Source organism: Zosterops lateralis (genome assembly GCF_965231275.1).
Source record: "Zosterops lateralis genome assembly, chromosome: 32".
Taxonomy (NCBI): Eukaryota; Metazoa; Chordata; class Aves; order Passeriformes; family Zosteropidae; genus Zosterops; species Zosterops lateralis.
In genome coordinates, this window is record NC_139792.1 from 2,206,175 (window position 1) to 2,231,099 (window position 24,925).

At 63.4% G+C, this 24,925-nt stretch overlaps 1 protein-coding gene across 1 annotated transcript; it reads left to right on the forward strand.

The window, feature by feature from the left end:
- Positions 1-26: 26 nt before the first annotated feature.
- On the forward strand, positions 27-24,925 carry KMT2D (lysine methyltransferase 2D). The gene is made up of 46 exons (XM_083881033.1): positions 27-892; positions 1,137-1,271; positions 1,366-2,228; positions 2,444-2,557; positions 2,871-2,981; positions 3,083-3,187; positions 3,400-3,581; positions 3,656-3,820; positions 3,914-4,020; positions 4,112-4,153; positions 4,262-4,477; positions 4,563-4,706; positions 4,798-4,914; positions 5,329-5,453; positions 5,541-5,730; positions 6,139-6,213; positions 6,537-6,641; positions 6,764-6,937; positions 7,202-7,286; positions 7,397-7,641; positions 7,926-7,999; positions 8,078-8,128; positions 8,260-9,939; positions 10,102-10,275; positions 10,358-10,506; positions 10,723-12,806; positions 12,899-13,022; positions 13,116-13,203; positions 13,351-13,417; positions 13,563-13,795; positions 14,405-17,515; positions 17,599-17,742; positions 17,818-17,982; positions 18,068-18,224; positions 18,309-18,390; positions 18,487-18,662; positions 19,029-19,177; positions 19,283-19,418; positions 19,499-19,635; positions 19,983-21,153; positions 21,391-21,527; positions 21,653-21,783; positions 21,890-22,175; positions 22,605-22,678; positions 22,780-22,888; positions 23,000-24,925. Exons 1-46 carry the CDS (start codon positions 49-51, stop codon positions 23,090-23,092), a joined length of 15,126 nt encoding a protein of 5,041 aa, XP_083737159.1. The 5' UTR covers positions 27-48; the 3' UTR covers positions 23,093-24,925.

Below are 24,925 nucleotides of genomic sequence, written 5' to 3' on the forward strand. Positions count from 1 at the left end.
CCCAGATTCCTCCATCCCAGGTCAGAGTCCCCTGTCCCCAGTGAGCCGATGGATGCACCTGTGCCCCCGCCTGAGCTGGAGCCTGTGGGGGGTGATGAGGAGACACAGCCCCTCGTGGACCCCAACAAAGCACCCCCAGACCCCAAAGAGGCACCCCCAGACCCCAAGGAGGCTCCCCCAGGCAATTCTGAGTCTCCTCCTGGCGAGCTGGCCTCTGTGGAGGTGCCCCCCAGTGAGGAACCCCCTGAAGAACTGCTCTCTGATGAACTGCCCCTTGATCAGCCGCCCCCCAACACGCAGCCCTCTGACATTCAGCCTCCTGATGTGCAGCCCCCTGAGGAGCCCCCTCCTCTCATGCTGCCCTCCGAGGAGCCTCCCTCTGAGGAGCTGCCCCTCGAGACACCATCCCTTGCTGAGCTGCCCCCTGACAGACCCTCCCCTGAGGAGTTGCCCCCCAGTGAACCACCCCATAATGAGCAGCCCCTCGATATCCCCCCCCTTGCCGAGATGCCCCCTGAGAAACCAGCGTTTGAAAAGTCACCCCCCCATGAGCTGCCCCCTGAAGTACTGCCCATTGACAAATCACCCCCTGACGAGCTGCCCCCCAACGGGTCACCCCCCAAACCTCCCCTCGACGAGCCACTCCTCGATGAGCCACCCCTTGAGGAGCCGCCCCTCAAGTCACCCCTCGAGGAGCTGCCCCCTGAGGAGCTGCCCCCCGATGAGCTGCCCCCCAGTGAACCACCCCCCATTGAGCTGCTCCCCAAGGAGGCTCCTCCCGAAGCGCTGTCCCCCGAGAAGCTGAGCCCTGAAGAGCCCCCCCTTGTTGAGTTGCCCCCTGAAGAGCCGATCCCCAGCGAGCTGCCCCCCGAGGAGGACCTGAAACCACCAGGTAATATGGGGACTCTTAACTGTCCTCTTTCCCCTCCTGTTGTCTCCAGTGGGTGTGAGGGTCCTACACCAAGGGCTTCTCCTAGCACTGGCTTTGCCTGATCCCCGTATTCCTCCTCTGTTTATGTGTTGATGCCCTATTTTGGGGTATATGGGGAGTTGGGAGAGGGTCCTGCCTCTCAATCCCAGGCTGGGTGGCAGAGGGGAGTGGAGGGGACCCCCTAACCCCATCCCCATCCCTCCAGGTCTCCTCCCCGAGGTGACAGTGGCAGAGGAAGCACCAGCCCTGGCTCCAGAGGTGCTCCCTGAGGAGGAGATGGAGCTGGAGCCAGAGCCCTCACTGCCCCCTGAGATGACACCTCCACCCTCAGCTCCCCCAGGTGGGTCTGGGGAAACACCAGGGTTGGGATTGGGGGGGGAATGGGTCTTCCTGGGTGGGCTGTGATATTACTCTTCTCCCCTCTCTACCCCCAGCTCTCCGTGCCATCTCACCTGCACGGACCCCAGTCCCCTCCCCTGACGCCAAGGAGGACGAGGTGCTCGAGCCCCCCACCCCAGCTCTGCCTGAGCCCCCTGGTAGCCCTGGCACCGCCATGGACACCGACCCCCCTGGCTCCCCACCGCCCCCCCTGGGCTCCCCTGCTGTCACCCTGGCCCCCACTGCACCACCTGAGGATGAGGAGATGGAGATGGCCGGTGGCGAGGGAGAGTCCCCAGCCAGCCCCCCTGGAGATGCCCCCCAAGGCAGCCCAGCCCCTGAGCTGGGGCCCTTCCCGGGCCTGCCTGAGGAGGAGGAAGAGGAGGAAGAAGAGGCACCAAGGCTGGAGAGGGAAGGCACCAGTGGAAGCTCCCCACCACTCAGCGAGGAGGATGCGCTGGAGGAAAGCCGGGCTGGGGGGGACCCTGAAGTCAAGGGGTCCCCTTCAGGGTCCCCCCTGCTCCTGGAACCAGAGGAGCTGGGACCTGAGACCCCCATGGAGGTTTGCACTACCAGCGAGAAGCTGCTGGGGCACGCGGACGAGGGGTGCCCCGAGCCCCCCGCACTGCGCCCACGGCCAGACATCCTCAACGAGATCTCCAACCTGAGCCAGGGGGACACGAGCAGCAGCTTCCCCGGCTCGGAGCCACTGCTGGGGTCCCCAGACCCCGAGGGTGGCGGATCACTGTCCCCTGAGCTGGGCCCGGCCTCGGCTGATGCCAGCCTGCAGAAGGAGGACGCTGGGTCGCTGCCTCTGGGTGCCGAGACTGATGACTCGCTGCTCTTTGAGCCAGCAGCCAAGGGTGACGGGGACAAGAGCCGGCGCCGCAGCTCCCCGGGGCGCTCCCGTGTCAAGCAGGTATGGGGCGACACCGCTTACCCCAATTTTGAGGAGACTCCTCACCCTGAGAGCCCCCCTGGGGCCACGTCCCCTCCCTGGGCTGCGCCTGCAGCAAGTAGGGGAAGGCTGTGCACGTGGTGGGGTGGGATGGGGGCAGTGCCCTTCTGCTGCCCTGGCATGGGGGTCCCACTGGGCCCCCTGGTGCTGTAACTCCCCTCTCCCCTTGGCCACAGGGTCGCAGCAGCAGCTTCCCTGGGCGGAGACGCCCCCGAGGGGGGTCCCACGGGGGCCGAGGCCGGGGCCGTGCACGCCTGAAGTCGACCACCTCGTCTGTTGACACCTTAGCAGTAAGGCTGGGCTGGGGCAGAGGTGGGGTCCAGGGAATCCTTGAGCTGTTAGGCTGAGAGCCTTCCCCATCCCCTTCCCCATCATCCCTTCCCTGGAAAGACTCAAGAGCCCTTAGTGTGGGGTGGATTGGGGTCTCATGAGAGGTGGAACTGCCTGGGCCTTTGCTGAGTCTGGGGGCTTCACCACAAAAGCATAGGGTAGGTATGGAGCTTCCCCCTGGGGTGGGGTTCTGCTGCCCCTGCATCTTCCTGGTGCCCCCCAGACTGCACAGAGAGGGTGTCCTCAGTGCTGAGCCTCCCCCTCTGTCCTCAGCTCGCTGATGTGGAGAGCTCGCCCAGCAAGGAGGAGGACGAGGACGATGATGACACAATGCAGAACACCGTCGTCCTCTTCTCCAACACTGACAAGTTTGTGCTCATGCAGGTAATCAGGGCATGGCAGGACGGACAGATGGACAGGGTGGGACAGACTCTGTCTCTCCTCTGCCAGCCTCTGTCTCCTCACTCACAACCTCTCTCCCTCAGGACATGTGCGTGGTGTGCGGCAGCTTCGGGCGAGGGGCCGAGGGGCACCTCCTTGCCTGCTCCCAGTGCTCTCAGTGCTACCACCCTTACTGTGTCAACAGCAAGGTGAGGAGGGGGCCGAGGACCCCTGGCCCCACCCCAGGACTGTGCTGTGCCCCCCAGGGACACACATGAGGTCATGCCTGGCATGTCTGTGTGTTGAGTTGTGCTCTGGTGTGTCCATGCCAAGCCTTGGCGTGTCCCCCACAGCCACACTGAGGCTAGGGGCTCCTGTGGCCATGCCCAGGGCTCACGTGGCTGCTCTCCCATGTCCCCAGATCACCAAGGTGATGCTGCTGAAGGGCTGGCGCTGCGTGGAGTGCATCGTGTGCGAGGTGTGCGGCAAAGCCTCCGACCCCTCGCGCCTGCTGCTCTGCGACGACTGCGACATCAGCTACCACACCTACTGCCTGGACCCTCCGCTGCAGACCGTGCCCAAGGGTGGCTGGAAGTGCAAATGGTGCGTGGGGGACACAAGGGGAGCCACGGGAGGAGCTCGGTGCTGGTGCTGACCCCTCGGGTCCCCCTGTGCAGGTGCGTGTGCTGTGTGCAGTGTGGGGCTGCATCCCCTGGCTTCCACTGCGAGTGGCAGAACAACTACACCCACTGCGCACCCTGCGCCAGCCTCGTCGTCTGCCCCTTCTGCCGCGAGAAGTACGTGGAGGACGACCTGCTCATCCAGTGCCGGCACTGCGATCGGTGAGCACCGCGCCCTGGGCTTGGGGGGCTCAGATTTGGGGTCCTCCAAGGAAGGCTGTGGTGTGTGATAGGTCCCCTCCCCACTGCCCGCAGGTGGTTGCACGCGGCGTGTGACAGCCTCTTCACTGAGGAGGAGGTGGAGCAGGCTGCGGATGAAGGCTTCGATTGCAGCGCCTGCCAGCCCTATGTGGTCAAACCTGGTGAGCTCACGGGGCAGGGGAAACTCTGGGGGACCTGCGGGACATTTGAGTGGCGTGGGGACTCACCTGCCTCTCTGCTTTCCTCCCACAGTGCCTCCACCTTCCACAGAGGTGATCAAAGCCAAGGATCCAGGTATGTGCGGGATTGTGCCAGGGCTGTGGGGTTCCCAGGGCTATGCCCTCTTCTGGCCATGCACCCATTGCAGGCATTTGTCCCCATTGCTGGTGTTTGTCCCCTCAGAACCCCAGTATTTCCGCTTCGAGGGCGTGTGGCTGACGGAGACAGGGATGGCCGTGCTGCGCAACCTGACCCTGTCACCCCTGCACAAGCGGCGGCAGCGCAAAGGCCGCCCGGGCACCCTCAACGGGGACGGGGGGCTGGAGGGGGGTGACCCCCTGGGCCCTGAGGACAAGAAGGATGGTGACCTGGACACCGATGAGCTGCTCAAAGCCGAGGGTGAGTGTTCCTGGCAGGAGAGCTGGGGGGGGGTTGCAGTGTGGGGGTGTCAGGGGACCCCACTAACGTGCACTCCCCCCAGCAGTGGGTGTGGAGCACATGGAGTGTGAGATCAAGCTCGAGGCTCCGGCCAGCCCTGACCGCGATGTTGGAGCTGACGGGGACTCGGGGAAGGGGCTGGAGGACCCTGAGGAGTGCAAGAAGAGGAAGCGCAAACCTTACCGGCCTGGTGAGTGTCCCGCAGGCCCTGAACCCTTCCGGGCTCTTCTGTGACCCCTCAGGCCCCACTGTGATTCCCCCTCCTTCTCTGTCCCCCCCAGGCATCGGCGGGTTCATGGTGCGGCAGCGCAAGTCCCACACGCGGCCCAAGAAGGTCTCAGCGGTGCTGCCGGATGTGGGGCGTGAGGGGCAGAGCACCGAGGGACACCCTGAGGATGGTAGGGCCCAGTGGCTTCCCTTCCCTTCCCTTCCCTTCCCTTCCCTTCCCTTCCCTTCCCTTCCCTTCCCTTCCCTTCCCTTCCCTTCCCTTCCCTTCCCTTCCCTTCCCTTCCCTTCCCTTCCCTTCCCTTCCCTTCCCTTCCCTTCCCTTCCCTTCCCTTCCCTTCCCTTCCCTTCCCTTCCCTTCCCTTCCCTTCCCTTCCCTTCCCTTCCCTTCCCTTCCCTTCCCTTCCCTTCCCTTCCCTTCCCTTCCCTTCCCTGCAATATTTTTTTTTTCATTTCCCATTCCCTTCTCACCCCCGGGGATGTGGAGGGGCCCTCAGGTTGCACCCCACAACACTGTGCTTGTGGCACAGGAACAGCCCTGGACCTTTTTTGAGAGGTGGGTGTTAATTCCTGGGGGGCTGTTGCAGGGACTCCAGGTGATGTCCCAGCCGAGGCTGGCCTGGATCCAGGCTCAGGAGAGGGGGACGAGAAGAAAAAGCGCCGGGGACGGAAGAAGAGCAAGTTGGAGGACATGTTCCCCCCGTACCTGCAGGTGGGATGGATGGAGGGGGCTGGAGGTGGATGGGAGGGGGATGGATGGGAAGGACCCCCTGATTCTGACCAGACTCTCCCATTCCAGGAGGCGTTTTTTGGGAAGGCACTGATGGACCTGAGCCGGAAGGCGCTGCTGGCAGCAGGCGGGGTGGGGGACGGGGCTGCCCGCCCCTCCTTGGGCCAGGGTGCCCCAAGGCCCAAGGGGGACCCCAACCTCGCTGGGGCACTGCACGGGGGCACCCCGGACAGGAGGGAGACCCCCACCCACCCCCGAGGTGAGTGTGGCCAGGAGTGGGTCTGCAACCCCAAACTATGGCTGCTGTCTAGGAGAGGGTCAGTAGGGGGTCGTTGTGGGTCCCTAGTGTGGTTGGAGGTCCCTGGACTTTGTCCCTGGGGTTGCCTTGGGGTTGTTATGGGTCCCTGGGTTTGCTGGATGTCGTTGAGGTCCCTAGGATGGCTGAGGATGGCTTAGGTGTTTTTCAGGGTCCCTGGAGTTGTTGGAGGTTTTGGGAGGATATTGGCGGTTGCTGGGGTTGTTGGGTTGTGAGCAGTTGCTGTGGACACTGAGGCTCGTTGGAGGATGCTAAGGACTGTGGGGGGCTGCCATCACCACTGAGGGGTGTAGAGGGACACTGGGGCCGGGGATCCTGACCCTGCTCACTGAATCCTGGGGTACCCTGCAGGTGACGACAGCACTGACGGCAGCGCCGCCGCTCCCGATGACGATGGCAAGGACGACGCGAAGGGCGAGGACCTGGGTGAGGCCCGGGGACTCCTGTGGGACCCCCAAAAGCCGAGTCCTCCACGGGGCATAGGGCGTCCACAACCATCGAGACGGAACTCTATGGTTGAGGGGGTCCGCTCTAGGGCGGGCTCAGCTCTATGGTTCCTCACTCCGTTAGTCCCATGATGCCGGTGACCATAGAGTGGCGCGTAGAGCGCCCCCGCGTGGCTTGGCATCGCTGGAGGACTGAGGGACTCCTGCCCCTTGTTGGGTTATGGGGGCTGCCCCATGGGGGTCCCCAGCCCTGAACCGGGGGGCTCCAGGGGGCTGAGGGAACTTCCTGATTCTTCCTCACAGGGACCGACGAGCCGAAGGATTCCCCAGACCGCGGGGACAGCGAAAAACCAGCCACCCCAGGCGAGGGAGCGCTAAGCTCTGACCTCGACAAGATCTCCACAGAAGGTGAGACCATCCTGTGCCCCCTCTTTCCTGAAGCAACGGTGGTCCCAGCACCCTGACCCCGAGGTTTCTCCACTTCCCATCAGTGTGGTATTTGCACCCAGCTCTTGCTTTTGTCCCTGCAGAGCTGCCCAAGATGGAGAGCAAAGACGTGCAGCAGCTGTTCAAGGATGTGCTGGGCTCGGCAGAGCGTGGGGAGCAGCCCCTGAACTGCGTGGCTGCGGGGATGGAGGCCGGGCAGGACCCCAGCCGAGCACAGCGGCCATTCCTGCAGGGAGACCTCCAGCTCTCTGGGCAGGGTAGGTGGAACTGATGTCCAGGAGGTCCCCAGAGAGTGTGATGAGGGTCAAGGGCTCGTTGCCAGCCCCGGAAAGCCAAACTCATGGGGTTGACTTGCTTGGAGAGTAGTGGTGCCTGTGGTATCTGTGAGCCCAGGCTCTAGGGGTGAACATGAGAAGTATTTTGGGGGTTGTGCTGTCTGGGGGTTGTTTGGGCCCTCAGAGCAGGTGCAGGCTTGTGCCCCAGGTTTGCCTTCCCTGCAACCCATCTTCTTTCCTTCACAGGGAGTGTTTCCCTGGGCTCACTCTCCGGATCTGTCTCCTTGGACTCGTACTCGGGGGTCTGCCAGTCCCCATTCCTTGATAACAGGTACTTAGAGAAGCTGAGGGTCCCCTCCTTGGAGGAATTAAACTGCAGGGTGTCGTGGCACTCACTCTTCCCTCACAACCTGACGATCTGTGACACTCCTCTCCACCCAGGGAGCGGAGTGGCTTCTTCAGCCCAGACCACTGCGAGCCCGAAAGCCCCTGGGCCAGCAGCTCAGCTGCCACCACCCCCTCCACCCCCACAACGCCCACGACAGAGGGCGAGGGTGACGGGCTGTCCTACAACCAGCGCAGTTTGCAGCGCTGGGAGAAGGATGAGGAGCTGGGTGAGCTCTCCACCATCTCCCCCGTCCTCTACGCCAACATGAACTTCCCCAACCTCAAGCAGGATTATCCAGGTAGGGCTCTGGGGGGGCTGCAGCTGCCTCGTTGGGGTGAGGGTTGGGGGTATGGGTGGAGTGTGACTCCCCCAGTCCCTTTTTTGAAGAGAGATCCCAGCTGTTCTGGCACTGAACTGTTCTCTACAATGGGCAGGAGGGTCTCAGCTCCATCTCCTTCCTGGGCACAGGACTGTCCCTTCACATTAGGAGGGAACAGTGATCTACTGAGGATATAAATGGGCTCATCAGGTCCAGACTAATGTTGTTTTTCTCCCCTTTATCTGCTCGTACTGGACTCCCAGACTGGTCGAGCCGCTGCAAACAGATCATGAAGCTCTGGAGGAAAGTCCCTGCCACGGACAAAGCCCCATATTTGGTGAGTGCTGGGAGGTCAATGGGGTGGGGGGCCGGGGCACCGGGGGCTGCAAGTCAGCTGGCTTCGTGTCTTTGTTAGCAAAAGGCCAAAGATAACCGGGCGGCTCATCGCATCAACAAGGTGCAGAAGGTACGTGAGGCGCGGGGACGTGCCCGGTGGCCCCGGCCCAGCCCTGGGGGGACGTGGTTGTGCCTACCCCCAGCCTGTGCCCAACCCATGGAGGGCTCCCCACAGCGCTGACGGGCTGGCTCTCTCTGCAGCAGGCCGAGAGCCAGATCAACAAGCAGACCAAAGGGGAGGGACTGCGCAAGCCTGAGAGGCCCTCGCTGCACCTGCGGATCCCCGTGCCGCCAGGGGCACAGCCCGTCTACATCAGCAGCCCCCCCGCCACCGGCGAGGGCTTCCTGAAGCCCCCAGCGGGTGCTGGAGGGGGACCAGAGTCTCCCAGCGAGCTCTTCCTCAAGCTCCCGCCCCAGTCCCCTGCCCAAGTGCCTTCGCACGATCCCTACGGCGCGGCCCCCGCCTACACGCTGGAGCCTCGCTTCCCCTCGCCCCTGGGCCAGAGCCCCACCTCGGGTGCTGCCTTCCAGCCCTTCCCTGGCCAGTCCCAGCCCCTCACAGCCCCCCGTGCTCCCCCTGATTTCCACCCCACCCCACCTGGCACCCCCCGGCACCAACCTGGCACCCCTGACCCCTTCCTGAAGCCCCGGTGCCCCTCCTTGGACAACCTCTCGGTGCCAGGGAGTCCTGGGGCGCGGCCCCCTGAGGCCCTGCTCTCTCCCCTGCCCTTTGGGGAGCAGAAGAAGGGTCTGGAGGTGAAGAAGGAGGATGGGGGAAGCCTGGGGGTCTGCTCGCCCGGCTACACTTCTGCCATGGGCTACGGGGACTCCCCAGGTGGCCCCCATCTCTCGGCTGCGGAGCTGAAGGCGGCCGATGTCTTCAAAGCCCCCATGACCCCACGGGTCTCTCAGGTAGAGCCGCAGAGCCCGGGGCTGGGGCACCGGCCCCCCGACCCCCATCCCCTGGCCCCCTCGCCCCCTGGCCACCCTGATCTCTACCGTCAGTCGCCCTACCTGGACCCCTACTCACAGCCCCCGCTGACGCCCCGGCTGCAGCCCCCTGAGGCCTGCTGCGCCCTCCCACCCCGCTCCCTGCCCTCTGAACCCTTCTCCCGCATCCCCGCCAGCCCCCAGTCTCAATCCAGCTCCCAGTCCCCTCTGACCCCCCGCCCTCTCTCCAACGAAGCCTTCTGCCAGTCCCCTGTCACCCCTCGCTTCCAGTCCCCGGATCCCTACTCCCAGCCGCCCTCCAGGCCACAATCCCGGGACCCCTTCACCCCCCTGCACAAGCCCCCCCGTCCGCAGATGCCGGAGCTGGGGTTCAAGTCAGTGGGGGTGGCTGGTGGAGGTTTTGGGGGCCCTGCAGCAGGTGACCCCCACACCAAGGCGGCGGCCGGGCCACAGCCGCCCTTTGCCCGCTCGCCCGGTGCCAGCGTGTTCCCAGGGAGCCAGCCCCCCATGCGCTTCACCTTCCCCCCAGCCGTCTCAGAGCCACTCAAGGGCTCCCCATCCCACCAGCCCCATGGGATCAACAGCCATTACAGCTCTGGGAAGCCCCAGAGCTCGGCCTACGCCTCGTCCCCCAGCTTCCACCAGGCCAGCAGCCCGCTGGGTCCTGGCACTGCCACTCCTGACTCGTACAGCCTCTCGCCCCTGCGGCCCCCATCGGTGCTGCCGCCGCAGCCCCCGGCTCCCCCACAGCAGCAGGACCCTTCTGGAGCCTTCCTGTCCCGCACTGCACTGGGACTGACGGCTGACAAGAGGGAGGAGGTGACTGCGGGGCTCTCGGCACCCCCAAACCGGGACCTGGCGGAGCTGCCTGGTGGCCAGGACGGGGCTCTCGGCACCATGAGCCAGTCAGAGCTGGAGAAGCAGCGGCAGGTGAGGTCTCTGCTGGGATCCGGCTGTGTCCATTCGGGTTTGGGACAGAATGAAAGGGGATAATTGGGACTGCAGAGGCATTGATGGCCACTCCATGTGTGGTTTGTTTTGCTGGTTTTGGTCCTGTCGCTGCTCTGGGCTCTAACACTGAATTCTTCCCAGCGCCAGCGGCTCCGGGAGCTGCTCATCCGCCAGCAGATCCAGCGGAACAGCCTTCGGCAGGAGAAGGAGAGCGCGGCTGCTGCTGCCTCCTCCTCACCAGCGGGCTGGGCCCCTGAGGCCGGCGGGCAGAGCTTTGAGCTGAGCCGGGGCATGGCCCCGTACCAACCGGCACAGGTGGGAGAGCTGGGGCACGGTGTGCATGGTGGGGATGGAGCTGATGGAGGGGTGACTCTTTTTTTTCCTTCCCTTCTTCCAGGACAAGGCTCTCCTCGGGACTCTGGCCACGGCAGCGGGCGCTGGGAAGCTGCCTGGCTCTGTCATGGTGCAGGCAGCGTTCACACAGGACGAGCGGCTCTCCCGGCCCCCGCCGGCGGCCACGCCAGCCATGCTGGACATCAGCGGGCGGTGGGTGCCCCCTGACAGGGCAACGGGCTCAGAATGCATGGGTGGGAGCCAGCAGATATTACCCTGGGAGCACATGTACCCTCAGCTTGTGGGGATCACTCTGGAGGGAGGGGATGGTTATGGGGTTTTGGGTGCTTGGCACAGTCTGAGGGAGATGGGATGTAATGTGTCGGGGCTGTACCGAGCTGGTGCCAACACCACCATGGTGTCTTCCAGGGCGACGGTGGGGCCCCCCCAGGCCTTCTACCCCCGTGGGGTCTTCCCTTCGCCATCCCCGCAGCAGCAGCAGCAGCAGCAGCACCTCTGGCAGCAGCAGCAGCAGCAACAAGCGGCCGTGGCGGCCCTGCGGCTCCCTGTCACCTCCCGCTTCGCCCCCCCGGCCGCTGGGACCCCCATGGGCAGCCTGGGCACCCGCCTGCCTACCCCTGCTGAGGCCGTGCCCCCGTCACCAGCTGCCCTGGGCGCTCCCTTCATCGAGCTGCGACACAACGTGCAGAAGGGACCCGGGGGTGTCGTGGGGTCTCCCTTTGCCCCCCAGGCACCCCGGCCTCGCTTCTTCCTGCCTGGGGAGGAGGGCACCCCCCAGGCCCTGTGCACTCCTGTCATGCCCATGCAGGTGCTGCCATCCCAGAAGGTTCCAGCACCGCTGCCACCTGCGTCCCCGCAGGGAGCCGAGATGGGCAACAGCCACCAGCAGCCCCATGCCAAGGTGGCACCACCGCTGCCGGCCCCCACCCTGGAGCTGCAGCAGCACATCCCCCCGCGCCCACTGTCCTCTGGGGCCACCCTCCGCTCCGAGGGTCCCAAGGATGGCCCCGCTCCAGACCCTGCACCGGCCCCAGGGAAGAGCCACCTGAGCCTGGAGGGGGGACGGCTGCCCTGCGAGGTGCCCGTGGAGCCTGATTTGGATGATGATTTCGGCTCCCATAAGGACTTGGAAGATGATGATGATTTGGCCAACCTTAGCCTGGATCCAGATGTGGCCAAAGGGGATGATGACTTGGACAACTTGGACAGCCTGGAGACAGCAGACCCCCACCTTGATGACCTGCTGAATGGTGATGAGTTCGACTTGCTGGCCTACACTGACCCCGAGCTGGACACGGGTGACAAGAAGGACATCTTCAACGAGCACCTGCGCCTGGTTGAGTCGGCCAACGAGAAGGCTGAGCGTGAGGCCCAGCTCAAGACAGAACCACCAGCGCCCACATTGAAGCTCCCTGACCCTGGGGACAGCAAAGATGTGACCCCATCTGTGGAGGATCAGGAGGTGCCCAAGGAAGGACTGGTGTCTGGGATGGGCTTGGGACTCTCTGCCTGTCCCACGGGCACTGTGCTGGCCCCTGACCCGGCTTTCAAGGCACAGGGTACGGAGGTGAAGGCTGGCTCCCTGCCCACTGATGTCAAGCCCAAGCTGGAGGATGGCTGCCTGAAGACCTCACCCTGCCAGTTCACCACCACTGGCCCCGAGCGTCTCCCAGTGCCGGTCAAGTCAGAAGCACTGCAGGGCACAGATAAAATCTCTGCCTCTCTGGGGCTGGGTGTCAAACCTGGCCAGACCCTCCTGAGCTCCAGCACTGGCACCACTCGCCTCAGCCTGACTCAGTTCTCCAACAGTGGCCACACTGGCATCCCTGTGCTGGAGAAAGACCCCTACACTGGCCCTGGCCGTGGGCTGGCAACTGCTCAGCTGGGTGCCCAGAGCAACCCCTTGCTGGAGAAGTTTGAGCTGGACAGTGGAGCTTTGGGGCTGGGCAGTGCCCGGCACTCCCCGGCGGATGATTTGGACAAGATGGAGAGCTCGTTGGTGGCCAGTGAGCTGCCGCTGCTCATCGAGGACCTCCTGGAGCATGAGAAGAAGGAGCTGCAGAAGAAGCAGCAGATGTCAGCCCACCTGCCCCGTGGCACCCCCCACCTCCCAGCCCCGGGGCACCCCATGCTGCACACAGGAGCGTCTGGGCAGCCTCCTGAGGGGCAGCCACCCCGTCTGGGCACCCCACAGACACCCCTCCAGCTGGGGCTGGTGGCCCGGCCACCGCTGCTGCCACCGCAGCCCCCCAGGCTCAATGCACCCCAGCAGGGCCCGGCTCTGGCCCCCCACATGGGCATGGGCTCTGGGCAGCCTCACGTGCTGTCATCCCCCCACGGGGTGCAGGTGGCCCTGGGGCAGCCACAGCAGAGTCAGCAGCAGGTGCTGGTGCAGAAGCCAATGGGTGGGGTGCAGCCCCCCACCCTGGGCCTGAAGCCCCCCCAGCTCGTCATGCAACAGCAGTTGGCCAACAGCTTCTTCCCAGACACAGGTAGGGGCTGCAGGTGATTGTTTTTGGGGAGCACTGGGCCCTTTAGGACTGGGGGCATAGGGCTGAACATGCTGTGATCTCTGTCTCAGCAGACTTGGACAAGTTTGCGGCTGAGGACATCATGGACCCCATTGCCAAGGCCAAGATGGTGGCACTGAAGGGCATCAAGAAGGTGATGGCTCAGGGCAGCATCGGGGTGGCCCCAGGCATGAACAGGTAACAGACATGGGCATCTGAGGCGTACAGGGTGGGGTGGATAGGTTGCTTTGGCTCTGGCTCACACCCCATCTTTGTGTGTGTCCCCCAAAGGCAACAGGTTTCCCTGCTGGCCCAGCGGCTCTCAGGGGGCCCAGCTGTCTCTGACATGCAGAACCACTTGCTGGCAGGGAGTGGGCAGGTGAGTGGGGTGTCCAGAGGGCCTTCAGGGGTCTCTTGGAGCTGCCAGGCCAGAACTGGTGGTTTTATGGCTCTCTGAGGGTGTGGGGACTCTGGGGAGAGGACAGAAATCCACAGCATGTGTCCTAAATACTCCCCTTTTTGCCAGGAGCGGAGCGGCACAGACCCGACCCAGGCTCGCCCCAACCCACCCACCTTTGCACAGGGCGTCATCAGTGAGTACTGACATGGCAGGGCCAGGGTGGTGTGGGACAGGGTTCACCCTTCCCCTGGGGGCTGGGGTCTCTGCTGACCCAAGGTCTCTGCTGACTCAGGGTCTTGCAGATCCCCACTGATCTGAGCCCTCTCCCTGTCCCACAGACGAGGCCGACCAGCGCCAGTATGAGGAGTGGCTGTTCCACACGCAGCAGCTGCTGCAGATGCAGCTGAAGGTGCTGGAGGAGCAGATCGGGGCACACCGCAAGTCCCGCAAGGCGCTGTGTGCCAAGCAGCGCACGGCCAAGAAAGCCGGGCGGGAGTTCCCCGAGGCCGACGCCGAGAAACTGAAGCTGGTGACGGAACAGCAGAGCAAAATCCAGAAGCAGCTGGACCAGGTAAGACCCTGCATGTTGGTGGGCATCTCGTCCCTGGTGCAAATGTGATGTCCCCAGTGCTAATGCTTCACTGTTCCCAGTGCCAGCCTCGCTATTCCTGACTTTAACACTGTGCCATTCCTAGGGCAAACGTGATGTCCTCAGAGTAAATGGGCCATTTCTGGCTCTACTGGCCCGCTGTCTACAGTACTAATGCTGTGCCAGTCCTGGTATTAATTCCCTGCTGTTCCTGGAACTAACGCTCTGCCATTCCTGGCACTGATGTCCCACTATTCCTGGTGTCCTGGCACTAATGCTCTGCCATTCCCTGCACTAATGCCCTGCTATCTATGGCACTGATGCCCCACTGTCCCCAGCATTTATCCTGTGCCATTCCTAGTGCTGATGCCTTACTCTCCCTGGTAGTAAAGCCACACTGTTTCCAGTGATGGTGTTGTGCCATTTCTACCACAAATTCCTGATGTTAATGCTCCCCTGTCCTGGGCACTAGAGCTGTGCCATTCCCACTGCTGATGCCCCACCATTCCCAGTGCTAAGGCTGTGTTGTCCCCTGTCCCTGGAACTAAAACCCTGCCATTCCTGGCACTGACACCCCGCCATCCCCATCAGGTGCGGAAGCAGCAGAAGGAACACACCAACCTCATGGCTGAGTACCGCAACAAGCAGCAGCAACACCAGCACCAGGCCTCGGCCGTGATGGCCCTGAGCCCCTCGCAGAGCCCCCGCCTCATGTCCAAGCTCCCGGGACAGCTCCTCTCAGCACACGGCGTGCAGCAGCCCGGAGGAGCCCTGGTGGGAGCACAGGGCCTCGGGCAGCAGCCAGGGCAGCCTGGGGGACTGCGCCTGCCCCAGGGTGGTGTGTCCATGGCTGTGCAGCAGGGCCTGTCCTTCATGGGGCAGCAGCCCGTGGGGAACGCCCCAGGACCTGGCTCCTCTGGCACCTTCTTCGGTGGGAACCCTGCGCTGCGTGGGCTGGCTGCTGACAGCCGCCTGATGCAGGAGAGGCAGCTCCAGAGGATGCAGCTGGCACAGAAACTGCAGCAGCAGAACATGCTGGGACAGGTGTCACTGCAGCAGCAGCCAGGTGTGATGGGACAGACGTCAATGCAACAGCCAGGTGTGATGGGACAGGTGTCGCTGCAGCAGCCAGGTGTGATGGGACAGGCATCCATGCAGCAACAGGGCGTGATTGGACAAACATCAATGCAGCAGCCAGGTGTGATGGGACAGGCAGCCATGCAGCAATCAGGTGTGATGGGACAGGCATCCATGCAGCAATCAGGTGTGATGGGACAGACGTCACTGCAGCAATCAGGTGTCATGGCACAAGCATCGATGCAGCAACAGGGCGTGATGGGTCAAACCTCCATGCAGCAGCCAGGTGTGATGGGACAGGCATCGCTGCAGCAGCCAGGTGTGATGGCACAGGCATCCATGCAGCAGCCAGGTGTGATGGGACAGACGTCGATGCAGCAACAGGGTGTGATGGGACAGGCGTCCATGCAACAGCCGGGTGTGATGGGACAGAGCTCGATGCAGCCACAGAGCATCATGGCACAGACATCCATGCAGCAGCCAGGTGTGATGGGACAAGCTTCAATGCAACAGGCAGGTGTGCTGGCGCAGACATCGCTGCAGCAGCCAGGCATGATGGGCCAGGCATCCATGCAGCAGCCAGGTGTGCTGGGCCAGGCTCCAGTGCAGCCGACAGCCGTGCCAGGGCAGCCTGGCCTGCTGGGGCAGCAGCAGCAGCAGCCCCCAACCCCACAGCCCGGCGCAGGGGCTCAGCCCATGGTGCCGAAGCAACCAGGGCTGCTGGGCAGCCAGCAGAGCCTCCTAGTGCAGCAGCTCTCACCCCAGCAGCAGCCAGGTGTGCTGGGCCATGCTCCAGGGCTGCAGCACCAGCCTGTGATGGGCCACCCCCCACCCCAGCGCCAGGTTGTCCTGGCCCCCCACCAGCAGCGGGTGCTGGGCTCTCCCCAGCTGACGCCGCAGACTCCGGGGATGCTGAGCCACCGGCTTGTGCTATCCCAGCAGCTGGGGCAGTCTCGGGCACTGTTGGCCCCGCAGCAGCAGCAGCAGCAGCAGAACTCAGCGGCTGCCCAGCCAGGTCTCCTGGGGCTGGGCCAGGGGCAGCCCTCGATCCAGCACTTTCCGCAGCACGGGGCGGGGAGCCAGGCCCCCTCTGTGCTGCACCTGAGTCAGGGAATGCAGCCGGCCCCAGCTGTCCTGGCTGCCAAGGACCAGCCCACGGGGATGGACGGCAGCGCCCTGCACACTGAGGGCGGTGAGAGCGGGGGGCAGCTGCACGGGGAGCAGCAGGGAGCCCTCAACCCTCCGGGGATGGGGGGCCCGGAGCCCCCGGCCCCCAAACACCAGGTTGAGCTGGGGCAGAGCCAGCAGCTCCTCTTGAGCTCCCCACAGCCGGGTGTTATGCGGGCAGCTCCTGGGCAGCCAGGTGCCCTACTCGCCCCACCGCTGCAGGGCACTGGGGCTGTCCACCCCGAGCTGTCCCAGCAGCACGGGGACACGGCCGGGGTGGCAGAGCAACCGCTGGGCTGTGGGACAGGCCCAGCACAGGCCATGGTGCCGGCACCGCGGCCCCCAGAGCAGCCAGGCAAGGGGGTGGCAGGGGCCCTGCCAGGGCAGCCACAGCCCCCACGGCTCCAGAGCCCTGTTCAGCACAAAGTAGGGCCGGCGTCGGGCACGGCCACTCTCCCCCCAGGTCTGCTGGGGCAGGTGCCAGGGCCAGTGATGGGCCAGATCCGGGCACAGCTCCAGGGTGTCCTGGCCAAGAACCCGCAGCTGCGGCATCTGACACCACAGCAGCAGCAGCAGCTCCAGGCCCTTCTGGTGCAGCGGCACCAGCAGAGCCTGCTGCAGCAGAACCAGGCACTACGGACCCCTGGCCCCTTCCCCGGGCAGGCCCCAGACTACAGCCTGCCTGCTGCCCGCCCACCCCCTCGTCCTATGGGGTCCCTTTTCCAGCCCCGGCCAGGTGCCCCAGCAGAGGCACAGGCCAGCTCTGCCACCGAGCCGGGGCGGGTGCTGCCAGGGCAGCCCCCCCAGCAGCCCCTGGCTGAGCTTGTTCAGGCAGCTCTGGCTGCCCGTGGCCCCCAGCCTGGCCTCATCCGCCTCCCCACGCCACCAGCCCCCTCGTCCCTGGGCTGTGCCCCCCAGCACCTGGCCAGCCCTGAGCAGAGCCCCCAAGAGCCAAAGAAGACGTCACCGGGAATCCCGGCCTTGGCCCCCAGCCCTGCGGCACCCACGGAGCTGGGGCTGACTCCCACGCCAAGTGGTGCCCTTCCTGACCCAGCACACGGCCCCTGGGACCCCGAGGTGCCTGGGGTGGACCCAGCTGACCCTGGCGAGACCCACATCAATGGGGCTGCGCCAGAGGGGGCCCCTGCGGCAGGCGAAGCCTCCCAGGTGTTGGTGAAGCAGGAGCCGAAGGAAGAGGCAGTGGCAGTGGCACAGTGTGAGGCGGATGGAGACGAGACAGCAAAACCAGAGGCCAACGGGGACCCTGGGGACAGCCAAGCCAACAGCCTGCTGGCCCCAGGTGGGCGCTCCGAGGCTGGGCACCTGCTGCTTCAGAAGCTTCTGCGGGCCAAGAACGTGCAGCTCTCAGCACAGAGCCCGGGCGAGCTCAATGGGCACATGGAGAACCGGAGCACTGGGACAGAGCCACGGCCGCAGTCACTGCTGCTGGGCCGGGAGGTGAGCAGGATAGGCTGGACTGGGGGTGTGATGGGTGAGGGGCTGCAGTGGCACAGCTCATGCCCCCTTCTCTCCCTCCTCAGGACCCCTCCATCGCCAGGAAGCCAGCGCCCACCAAGCCTAAGCGGGTGCAGAAAGGCAACGAGCGGATCCCGGCGTCCCGCAAGAAGCTGCGGAAGGATGAGGGGCTTCGTCCTGGTGAGGCCCTCATGAAGCAGCTGAAGCAGGTATGGCTGCAGGCCAGGGTGGGGCAGGGGGCTTCCTTTGTGTCCCTGCTCCCCCCCTCACCACTCTGTCCCCAGGAGCTGTCGCTGCTGCCGCTGACAGAGCCGACCATCATGGCCAACTTCAGCCTCTTCGCGCCCTTTGGCAGCAGCCCCATCAACGGGAAGAGCCAGCTGCGGGGCACCTTTGGCAGTGCTGTGCTCGACAGTGTCCCTGACTACTATTCCCAGCTGCTCACCAAGGTGAGAGGGGCGTTGTTCCCTGGTGTCCCCCTTTTGCAGGGGTCCTGGACCATCCTGCTGTTCTCACCCCACTGTCTCCCCCCAGAACAACCTCAGCAACCCACCCACGCCACCCTCCTCGCTGCCCCCCACACCCCCTCCCTCCGTGCAGCAGAAGATGGTGAACGGTGTCACGGCCCCTGAAGAGCTGGGGGAGCAGCCCAAGGACGCCGACCCAGCCCGCGAGCCCCACGGCCAGAAAGGTGAGCTTGGCTGGCACAGGGGTGGCACAGAATCCCTGCTGCCATCTGTCACTCCCCCTCATGACACCCATCGCTTCTCTGGAGATTCACCAGCTGTAGAGGTGAAGAGCCTGGATCTGCTGGCAGCACTGCCCACCCCTCCGCACAACCAGACTGAGGACGTCAGGTGAGACTCCCTTTGTGGTGACCCCCCACAAGTGACATCAGCCCCTCCATGGGTGACAGCCAGGCCCTGTGGCCCCTGACACCTCTGTCCCCACAGGATGGAGAGTGACGACGAGAGCGACTCCCCCGACAGCATCGTCCCTGCTTCATCCCCTGAGAGCGTCCTGGGCGAGGAGCTGCTCCGCTTCCCACTTCTCAGCGAGGCCAAGCCAGAGCTGGAGGAGCGTGTGCTGTCCCCCATCATCCCCATCATCCCCCGGGCCAGTATCCCAGGTGGGATGGGCTGGAGGAGTGTGTGGGTCAGGGCAGGAGTGGTCTGTGGTCCATATGGACTTGGTAGGAGGGAGTCTGTGGGATGTGCAGCACAGGGAGGGAGTCTGGAGCGTGCGTGTCAGGTAGGAAGGGATATGGATGGGGTTCCTGGTCCAGGAGGGGTTGAAGGGAGCCGTGGGAAGGGTCCTTGGGAAGTGTGGGATGTGAGGAAAAGGGATTTGCAGGATGGTGGATTCCTTGCAGGGATCTGGGGCAGCTGAATGGGCTAATGGGTGGTTGTTGGTGGGTGGCTGCTGTCTGCACAGTTCTGATCCTGGCTCTAACTTCCTGCTCCCCATGGCTCTGACCCCCCTCTCCCCACATCAGTGTTCCCCGACACAAAACCCTATGAGGTCACAGAGCCCTTTGGGGCTCCACCAGGCAAGGTGGGGGCAGCAGGCCCTGGAACCCCGTGGGAGAAGGGCAAGAGCAGCGAGGTCTCTGTCATGTTGACAGTGTCTGCAGCAGCTGCCAAGGTAAGCAAGGGGATGGGGGAATTCAAGACCCTTGGGGTCCCAGCAGTGACCCAGCACAGTGGCACCTGTGGCCCCCTGGACCCATCCTGCCTTTCTCTCACCTAGAACCTCAATGGGGTGATGGTGGCCATGGCCGAGCTGCTGAGCATGAAGATCCCCAGCTCATACGAGGTGCTGTTCCCTGACGGCCCTGTGCGAGCTGCTGTGGTTGAGGCCAAAAAGGTGGAGACTGATATGGCTGGTGAGTGTTCACCTTGTCCCCATGGCCCCCCATGTCCCCAGGGTGGGACCCCCGTGACGGGCTGTCCATCCCTCTCCCAGGAATGCTCGGAGGGAAGGAGAAGGCGCTGGCTGGGAAGGTGCCAGACAGCAGCTCTGAGTGGCTGAAGCAGTTCGATGCGGTGCTGCCAGGCTACAGCCTCAAGGGCGAGCTGGACCTCCTGACACTGCTCAGACAGGTCAGTGGTGTGCAGGGGTCCCTGTGGGGCTGGGAGATTGGGAGGGGGCTGTTGGGGAACCCATAGGGCTGGGCTGTGTCCAGGAGCAGGGGCTCTTTGGTAGAGGTGCATGGTGGTCCCTGTAGGTCACCCCGTGATTGCAGGGAGTTTCCTGAGGGGCTGAATCTCCCCATGGGCTGGTGCTGGGTCTCTCAGAAAGGAGTCCAGGAGGTCCTTGTAGGGTTGGAGGCATGTGGGATGCTGATGGGTCCCTGCAGGGCCAAGGACCCCTCCCTGCGATGCACAGGGAGGTTGAGGGTCTCCATCCCTGCAACGCTCTGACCCGTGTTCCTCTCCCCACACCACAGGAGAGCCCTGCTCCTGAGAAGACCCTTCACCATTGCTACGTCAACAACGTCTCCAACCTGGACGTGCGGCAGCTCTCTGTCCTGCCCCAGGAGCCCTCGCCCCCGCTGTCCCCCTCCGTTCCCTCCCCATCCAGCCCCGCTGAGCCCACCAGGGTCCCCGACACTGAGGCGTCCCACGAGGCAGCCCCAGCCCCATTGTCACCGCTGCCACCGGCCCCCTCGCCAGCCCCCCAGGAGGAAGGGGCCACAGCTGCCCAATCACCACCCCGCTTCAAGCCACGCTCACGACCACCAGAGGACGGGGATGAGGCGAGGCCACGGCTGAAGAAGTGGAAGGGGGTGCGCTGGAAACGGCTGCGCTTCCTCGTCACCATCCAGAAAGGAGGGGCCAAGCGTGATGGGGACAAAGAGATCGCCGAGTTCATCGACAAGCTGGGCACCACGCTGCGCCCCGAAAAGGTGCCGCAGGACATGCGCAAGTGCTGCTTCTGTCACGAGGAGGGTGACGGGGCCACGGACGGGCCAGCCCGCCTGCTCAACCTTGACCTTGATCTCTGGGTCCACCTGAACTGCGCCCTGTGGTCCACGGAGGTGTATGAGACTCAGGGAGGGGCCCTGATCAACGTGGAGGTGGCCCTGCACCGCGGGCTCCTCACCAAGTGCTCCCTGTGCCAGAAAACTGGCGCCACCAACAGCTGCAACCGCATCCGCTGCCCCAGCGTGTACCACTTCGCCTGTGCCATCCGCGCCAAGTGCATGTTCTTCAAGGACAAGACCATGCTGTGTCCCCTGCACAAGCTGAAGGGGCCCTGCGAGCAGGAGCTCAGCAGCTTCACCGTGTTCCGCCGCGTCTACATCGAGCGGGACGAGGTGAAGCAGATCGCCAGCATCATCCAGCGCGGGGAGCGGCTCCACATGTTCCGTGTGGGCGGGTTGGTCTTCCACGCCATCGGGCAGCTGCTGCCACACCAGATGGCCGATTTCCACAGCGTCACGGCCCTCTACCCCGTGGGCTACGAGGCCACGCGCATCTACTGGAGCCTGCGGACCAACAACCGCCGCTGCTGCTACCGCTGCACCATCTGCGAGAACAACGGGCGCCCGGAGTTTGTCGTGCAGGTCATCGAGCAGGGCCTGGAGGATCTTGTCTTCTCCGACTCCTCGCCGCAAGGTAAGGAGTTGGGAGATGCCAGCATCCAACCTTTGTCCCGGTGGCTGAGCCAAACCAGAACGCACCAGGGGGTGAGATGGTGGAAGGCGGCTTGAGATCCTCACTGGATCTCCAATTTCAACCCATGGCACTCAGTGCTCTACTCTGGTGACAAGGCGGTGATGGTCACTTGGACTTGATGATCTTGGAGGTCTTTTCCAGCCTAATTAGTTCTGTGGTTCTCCCTTCCCTCGGCAGCTGTCTGGAACCGGATCATCGAGCCCGTGGCGATGATGAGGAAGGAGGCCGACATGCTGCGACTCTTCCCCGAGTACCTGAAGGGCGAGGAGCTCTTCGGCCTCACGGTGCACGCGGTGCTGCGCATCGCTGAGTCGGTAGGTCCCAGGGTGGGCATGGAGGCCTCTCCTCCATACTGGGGCTCCACCCTGCTGGGGAAGGGCCTGGTGGCTCTTTTGCTGCTGCCTCTTGACCCCAAGTCGTTCTGTGTCCCCCTCTGTAGCTGCCGGGCGTTGAGAGCTGCCAGAACTATCTGTTCCGCTATGGGCGCCACCCTCTGATGGAGCTGCCTCTGATGATCAATCCCACCGGCTGTGCCCGCTCCGAGCCCAAGATCCTCACCCACTATAAGCGGTAAGCGGGGCTGGAATTCACTGGGAGAGCTGGGATCCACCAGGAGAGCTGGGATCCCTGGGAGGACCCCTCAGCTCTAACCACTCTCATCCTCCTCCTGTGAAAGGCCCCACACCCTGAACAGCACAAGCATGTCCAAGGCCTACCAGAGCACGTTCACGGGCGAGACCAACACGCCCTACAGCAAGCAGTTTGTGCACTCCAAGTCCTCCCAGTACCGGCGCCTGAAGACGGAGTGGAAGAACAACGTGTACCTGGCGCGGTCCCGCATCCAGGGGCTGGGGCTCTACGCGGCCAAGGACATCGAGAAGCACACGATGGTCATCGAGTACATCGGCACCATCATCCGCAACGAGGTGGCCAACCGGCGGGAGAAGATCTATGAGGAGCAGGTGCAGCTCTGCTGGGGTGCTGGGTGCTTGTGTGGGGACTTTTGGAAGACGTGGAGGGAGTTGGGTGACGTGTTGGGGGCTCTGGTGGAACTTGGAGAAGGAAATGGGGGGAATCAGATGTGATGTTGGGGACTTGGGTGGGATGTGAGTGGACTTGGGTGGGAAGTTGGAGGCTCTGGCAGGACATGGGAGAACTCAGGTGGGATATGGAGGGACTTGAGAGGGATATCAAGGGTTCTGGTGGGACATGGAGGATCGTAAGTGGGATGTCAGGAGCTCTGGTGGAACATGGAGGGACTCAAGTGGGTTGTGGAGGGACTTGTATGAGATTTGAGGGTCTCCAGTGGGATGTGGGGTGGTGGACATCAACTCAGGTGGGATATGGGGACATCAGGGCACCCCTCAACCCCCTCTTCTCCTCTGTGGCAGAACCGCGGCATTTACATGTTCCGCATCAACAACGAGCACGTCATTGACGCCACGCTGACGGGGGGCCCGGCCAGGTGAGCATGGGGGGCTTTGGGGTGGTGGCACACCTCCAGAAGGAGCCATGACATCTGTATGCCCTGCCCCTGGGTTGGTGCTGAGCCCCCTCACCCCACAGGTACATCAACCACTCGTGTGCCCCGAACTGTGTGGCCGAAGTCGTGACCTTCGACAAGGAGGACAAGATCATCATCATCTCCAGCCGGCGCATCCCCAAGGGGGAGGAGGTCAGTGAGGGACTAAGGGGGTACTGTGGGGGATCCTGGGGGACCCGGGGAGGGGGGTAGAGGTGGCAGGGCTGACCTCTGTGCTTTGGGTGACTCCCTGCTCCCTCCCAGCTCACCTACGACTACCAGTTCGACTTCGAGGACGATCAGCACAAGATCCCCTGCCACTGTGGAGCTTGGAATTGCAGGAAGTGGATGAACTAGCAGGGGAGCTTGGAATTGCAGGAAGTGGATGAACTAACTGGGAAAAAGGGGCTGGGGGCTGCCACCCCCGCCTCAGAGACCTCGCCGAGCCCCCCAGGGCTGCAGGAGGTGCCAGGGGCGGCCGGGCACTGAGGGAGAGCAGCGGCTGCAGCGCTGCCGGCCCTGCCCGAGCGGGACGGACGGACAGATGAACTGGCAACTCAGGGTTTTCTTTGCTTCGTCCTGCGAGGAAAAAAAGAAAAAAAGGAGTGGGGGGGCTCAGAAACGCCCCCTTCACCACCCCCTGCCTGCCTCCCTCGTGGGAGAGCCACGGGGGAGCAGCGCCGGGCCCAGCGTGGCCGGAGTGATTGTGCGGAGCCGGTCTGGATATAACGATTATTTTATTTTATTTTATTTTATTTGGTTTCTTTTTTTTTTTTTTTTTTTTTTTTTTTTTTTTTTTTTTTTTTTTTTAGAAACTAATAATATTTGCTCGCTAATTACCAAGGTAACACAGACTCCTTGAGCTCGACAATCCGGGCTCTGCCCCGCCCGGCGTGGCGGCCAGAGCTCGCTCGGTTCCTTTGATCTCTTTTTGTTTGTGCGTGTGGACGAGACCCCGGAGCGGCGGCGGGATGCAGCCAAGACCCCGACAGACACAAGGAGCTTCTGCACCCAAACCTACCTCATTTTAAGTGTTAGATTTGTTTCTTTTTATTTGTTGTTGTTTTTAAATGTGAGCCCCCCTCCATCCCAACCTGCCCTTCCCACCCTCCCCAAGGCGGGGGGGTCTTTCCCTCTCCCTCGGGCTCCAGAGGATGCAGCTTCCCCGTGTCCCCCTCCTCAGATGTGGCCCTTCCTCAGGACGCCTTGAAGGGGGGACACGGGGACACCCCCTCCTTTGTCCCCCCCCCCTCAGGAGGTCCCAGCCGTGTGAGTGCCAAGGTGTGGGGATGGGGGAGAGGGGAGGTCAAACCCACTCCCCCAGCTCTGGTGGGGGGCTGGAGGGGCTGGGTGGGGACCCCTCCTTCTCACCCCTGGCCCCACGGCTGGAGGGGCTGGGGTGGAGCCCCCCCCACTCGCCCTTGGCCCTCACAGCTGGGGCTGCACTGGAGAGGGGGAAGGTTATTTATCTATTTATACCTTATATTGTATATACTAGATGGGGCTGGGGGGGGGGCTCTTTGTGCTCTGCTGGGCTGAGATTTGGGGTGCAGGGGCAAAAAAAAAAAAAAAAAAAAAGGGGGGGGTTTAAAACCCAGTCTCCGAGGCGGGGGTGGGGAGGGGGATCTCTCTGGAACCCCCTGCCAGGCAGGGGCGGCCTCGGAGGGAGAAGCAGCGAGTGGGCATTAACACCCCCGGCCCCCCCCGGGGTCCCCGCCCGCCCCCTCCCCACTCCGGGGGAGGACCCCGGGGGGCGCCGGGATCTCTTAACGCACAAACACGGCGCGGGGGGCGGAGGGAGAGACCCCCACCCTGCTCCTGGAGGAGGAGAGGAGGGGGGTCTGACGGGGGTGGTGCCCCCTCCCCGCCCCGGTGCAGTGGGGGCCGGGGCCGATCTTGAAAAACTGCTTCCGCAAACTCGTCAAAGCTGCAAAAAAGAAAAAAAAAACAAACAAAAAAAAATCACAAAAAAATTAAAAAAATGTTTAAGGTAAAAAGGTTTAAAAAAAGAAAATTAAAAAAAAAAAAAAAAGAGGAAAAGCGCGAGTGGGGGGGATGAGAAAGTTTTAACAGAAAATATACGAGAAATTTAACTTTCAGAGCTGTACATAGGCCGGGGCGTGTAGAAATCCCGTTTTTACCAATACCGGAACCACTGGATGTTATTTTAAATAAAGCGCGTGAGAAGCC

Bases quoted from the DNA above. Each gene is read 5' to 3' on its own strand.
- KMT2D (XM_083881033.1), top strand. From the start codon at position 49: ATGGATGCACCTGTGCCCCCGCCTGAGCTGGAGCCTGTGGGGGGTGAT. The intron at 5,731-6,138 runs GTGAGTGTGGCC...GGTACCCTGCAG, and splicing joins GACCCCCACCCACCCCCGAG to GTGACGACAGCACTGACGGC. The intron at 8,000-8,077 runs GTGAGTGCTGGG...TGTCTTTGTTAG, and splicing joins CGGACAAAGCCCCATATTTG to CAAAAGGCCAAAGATAACCG.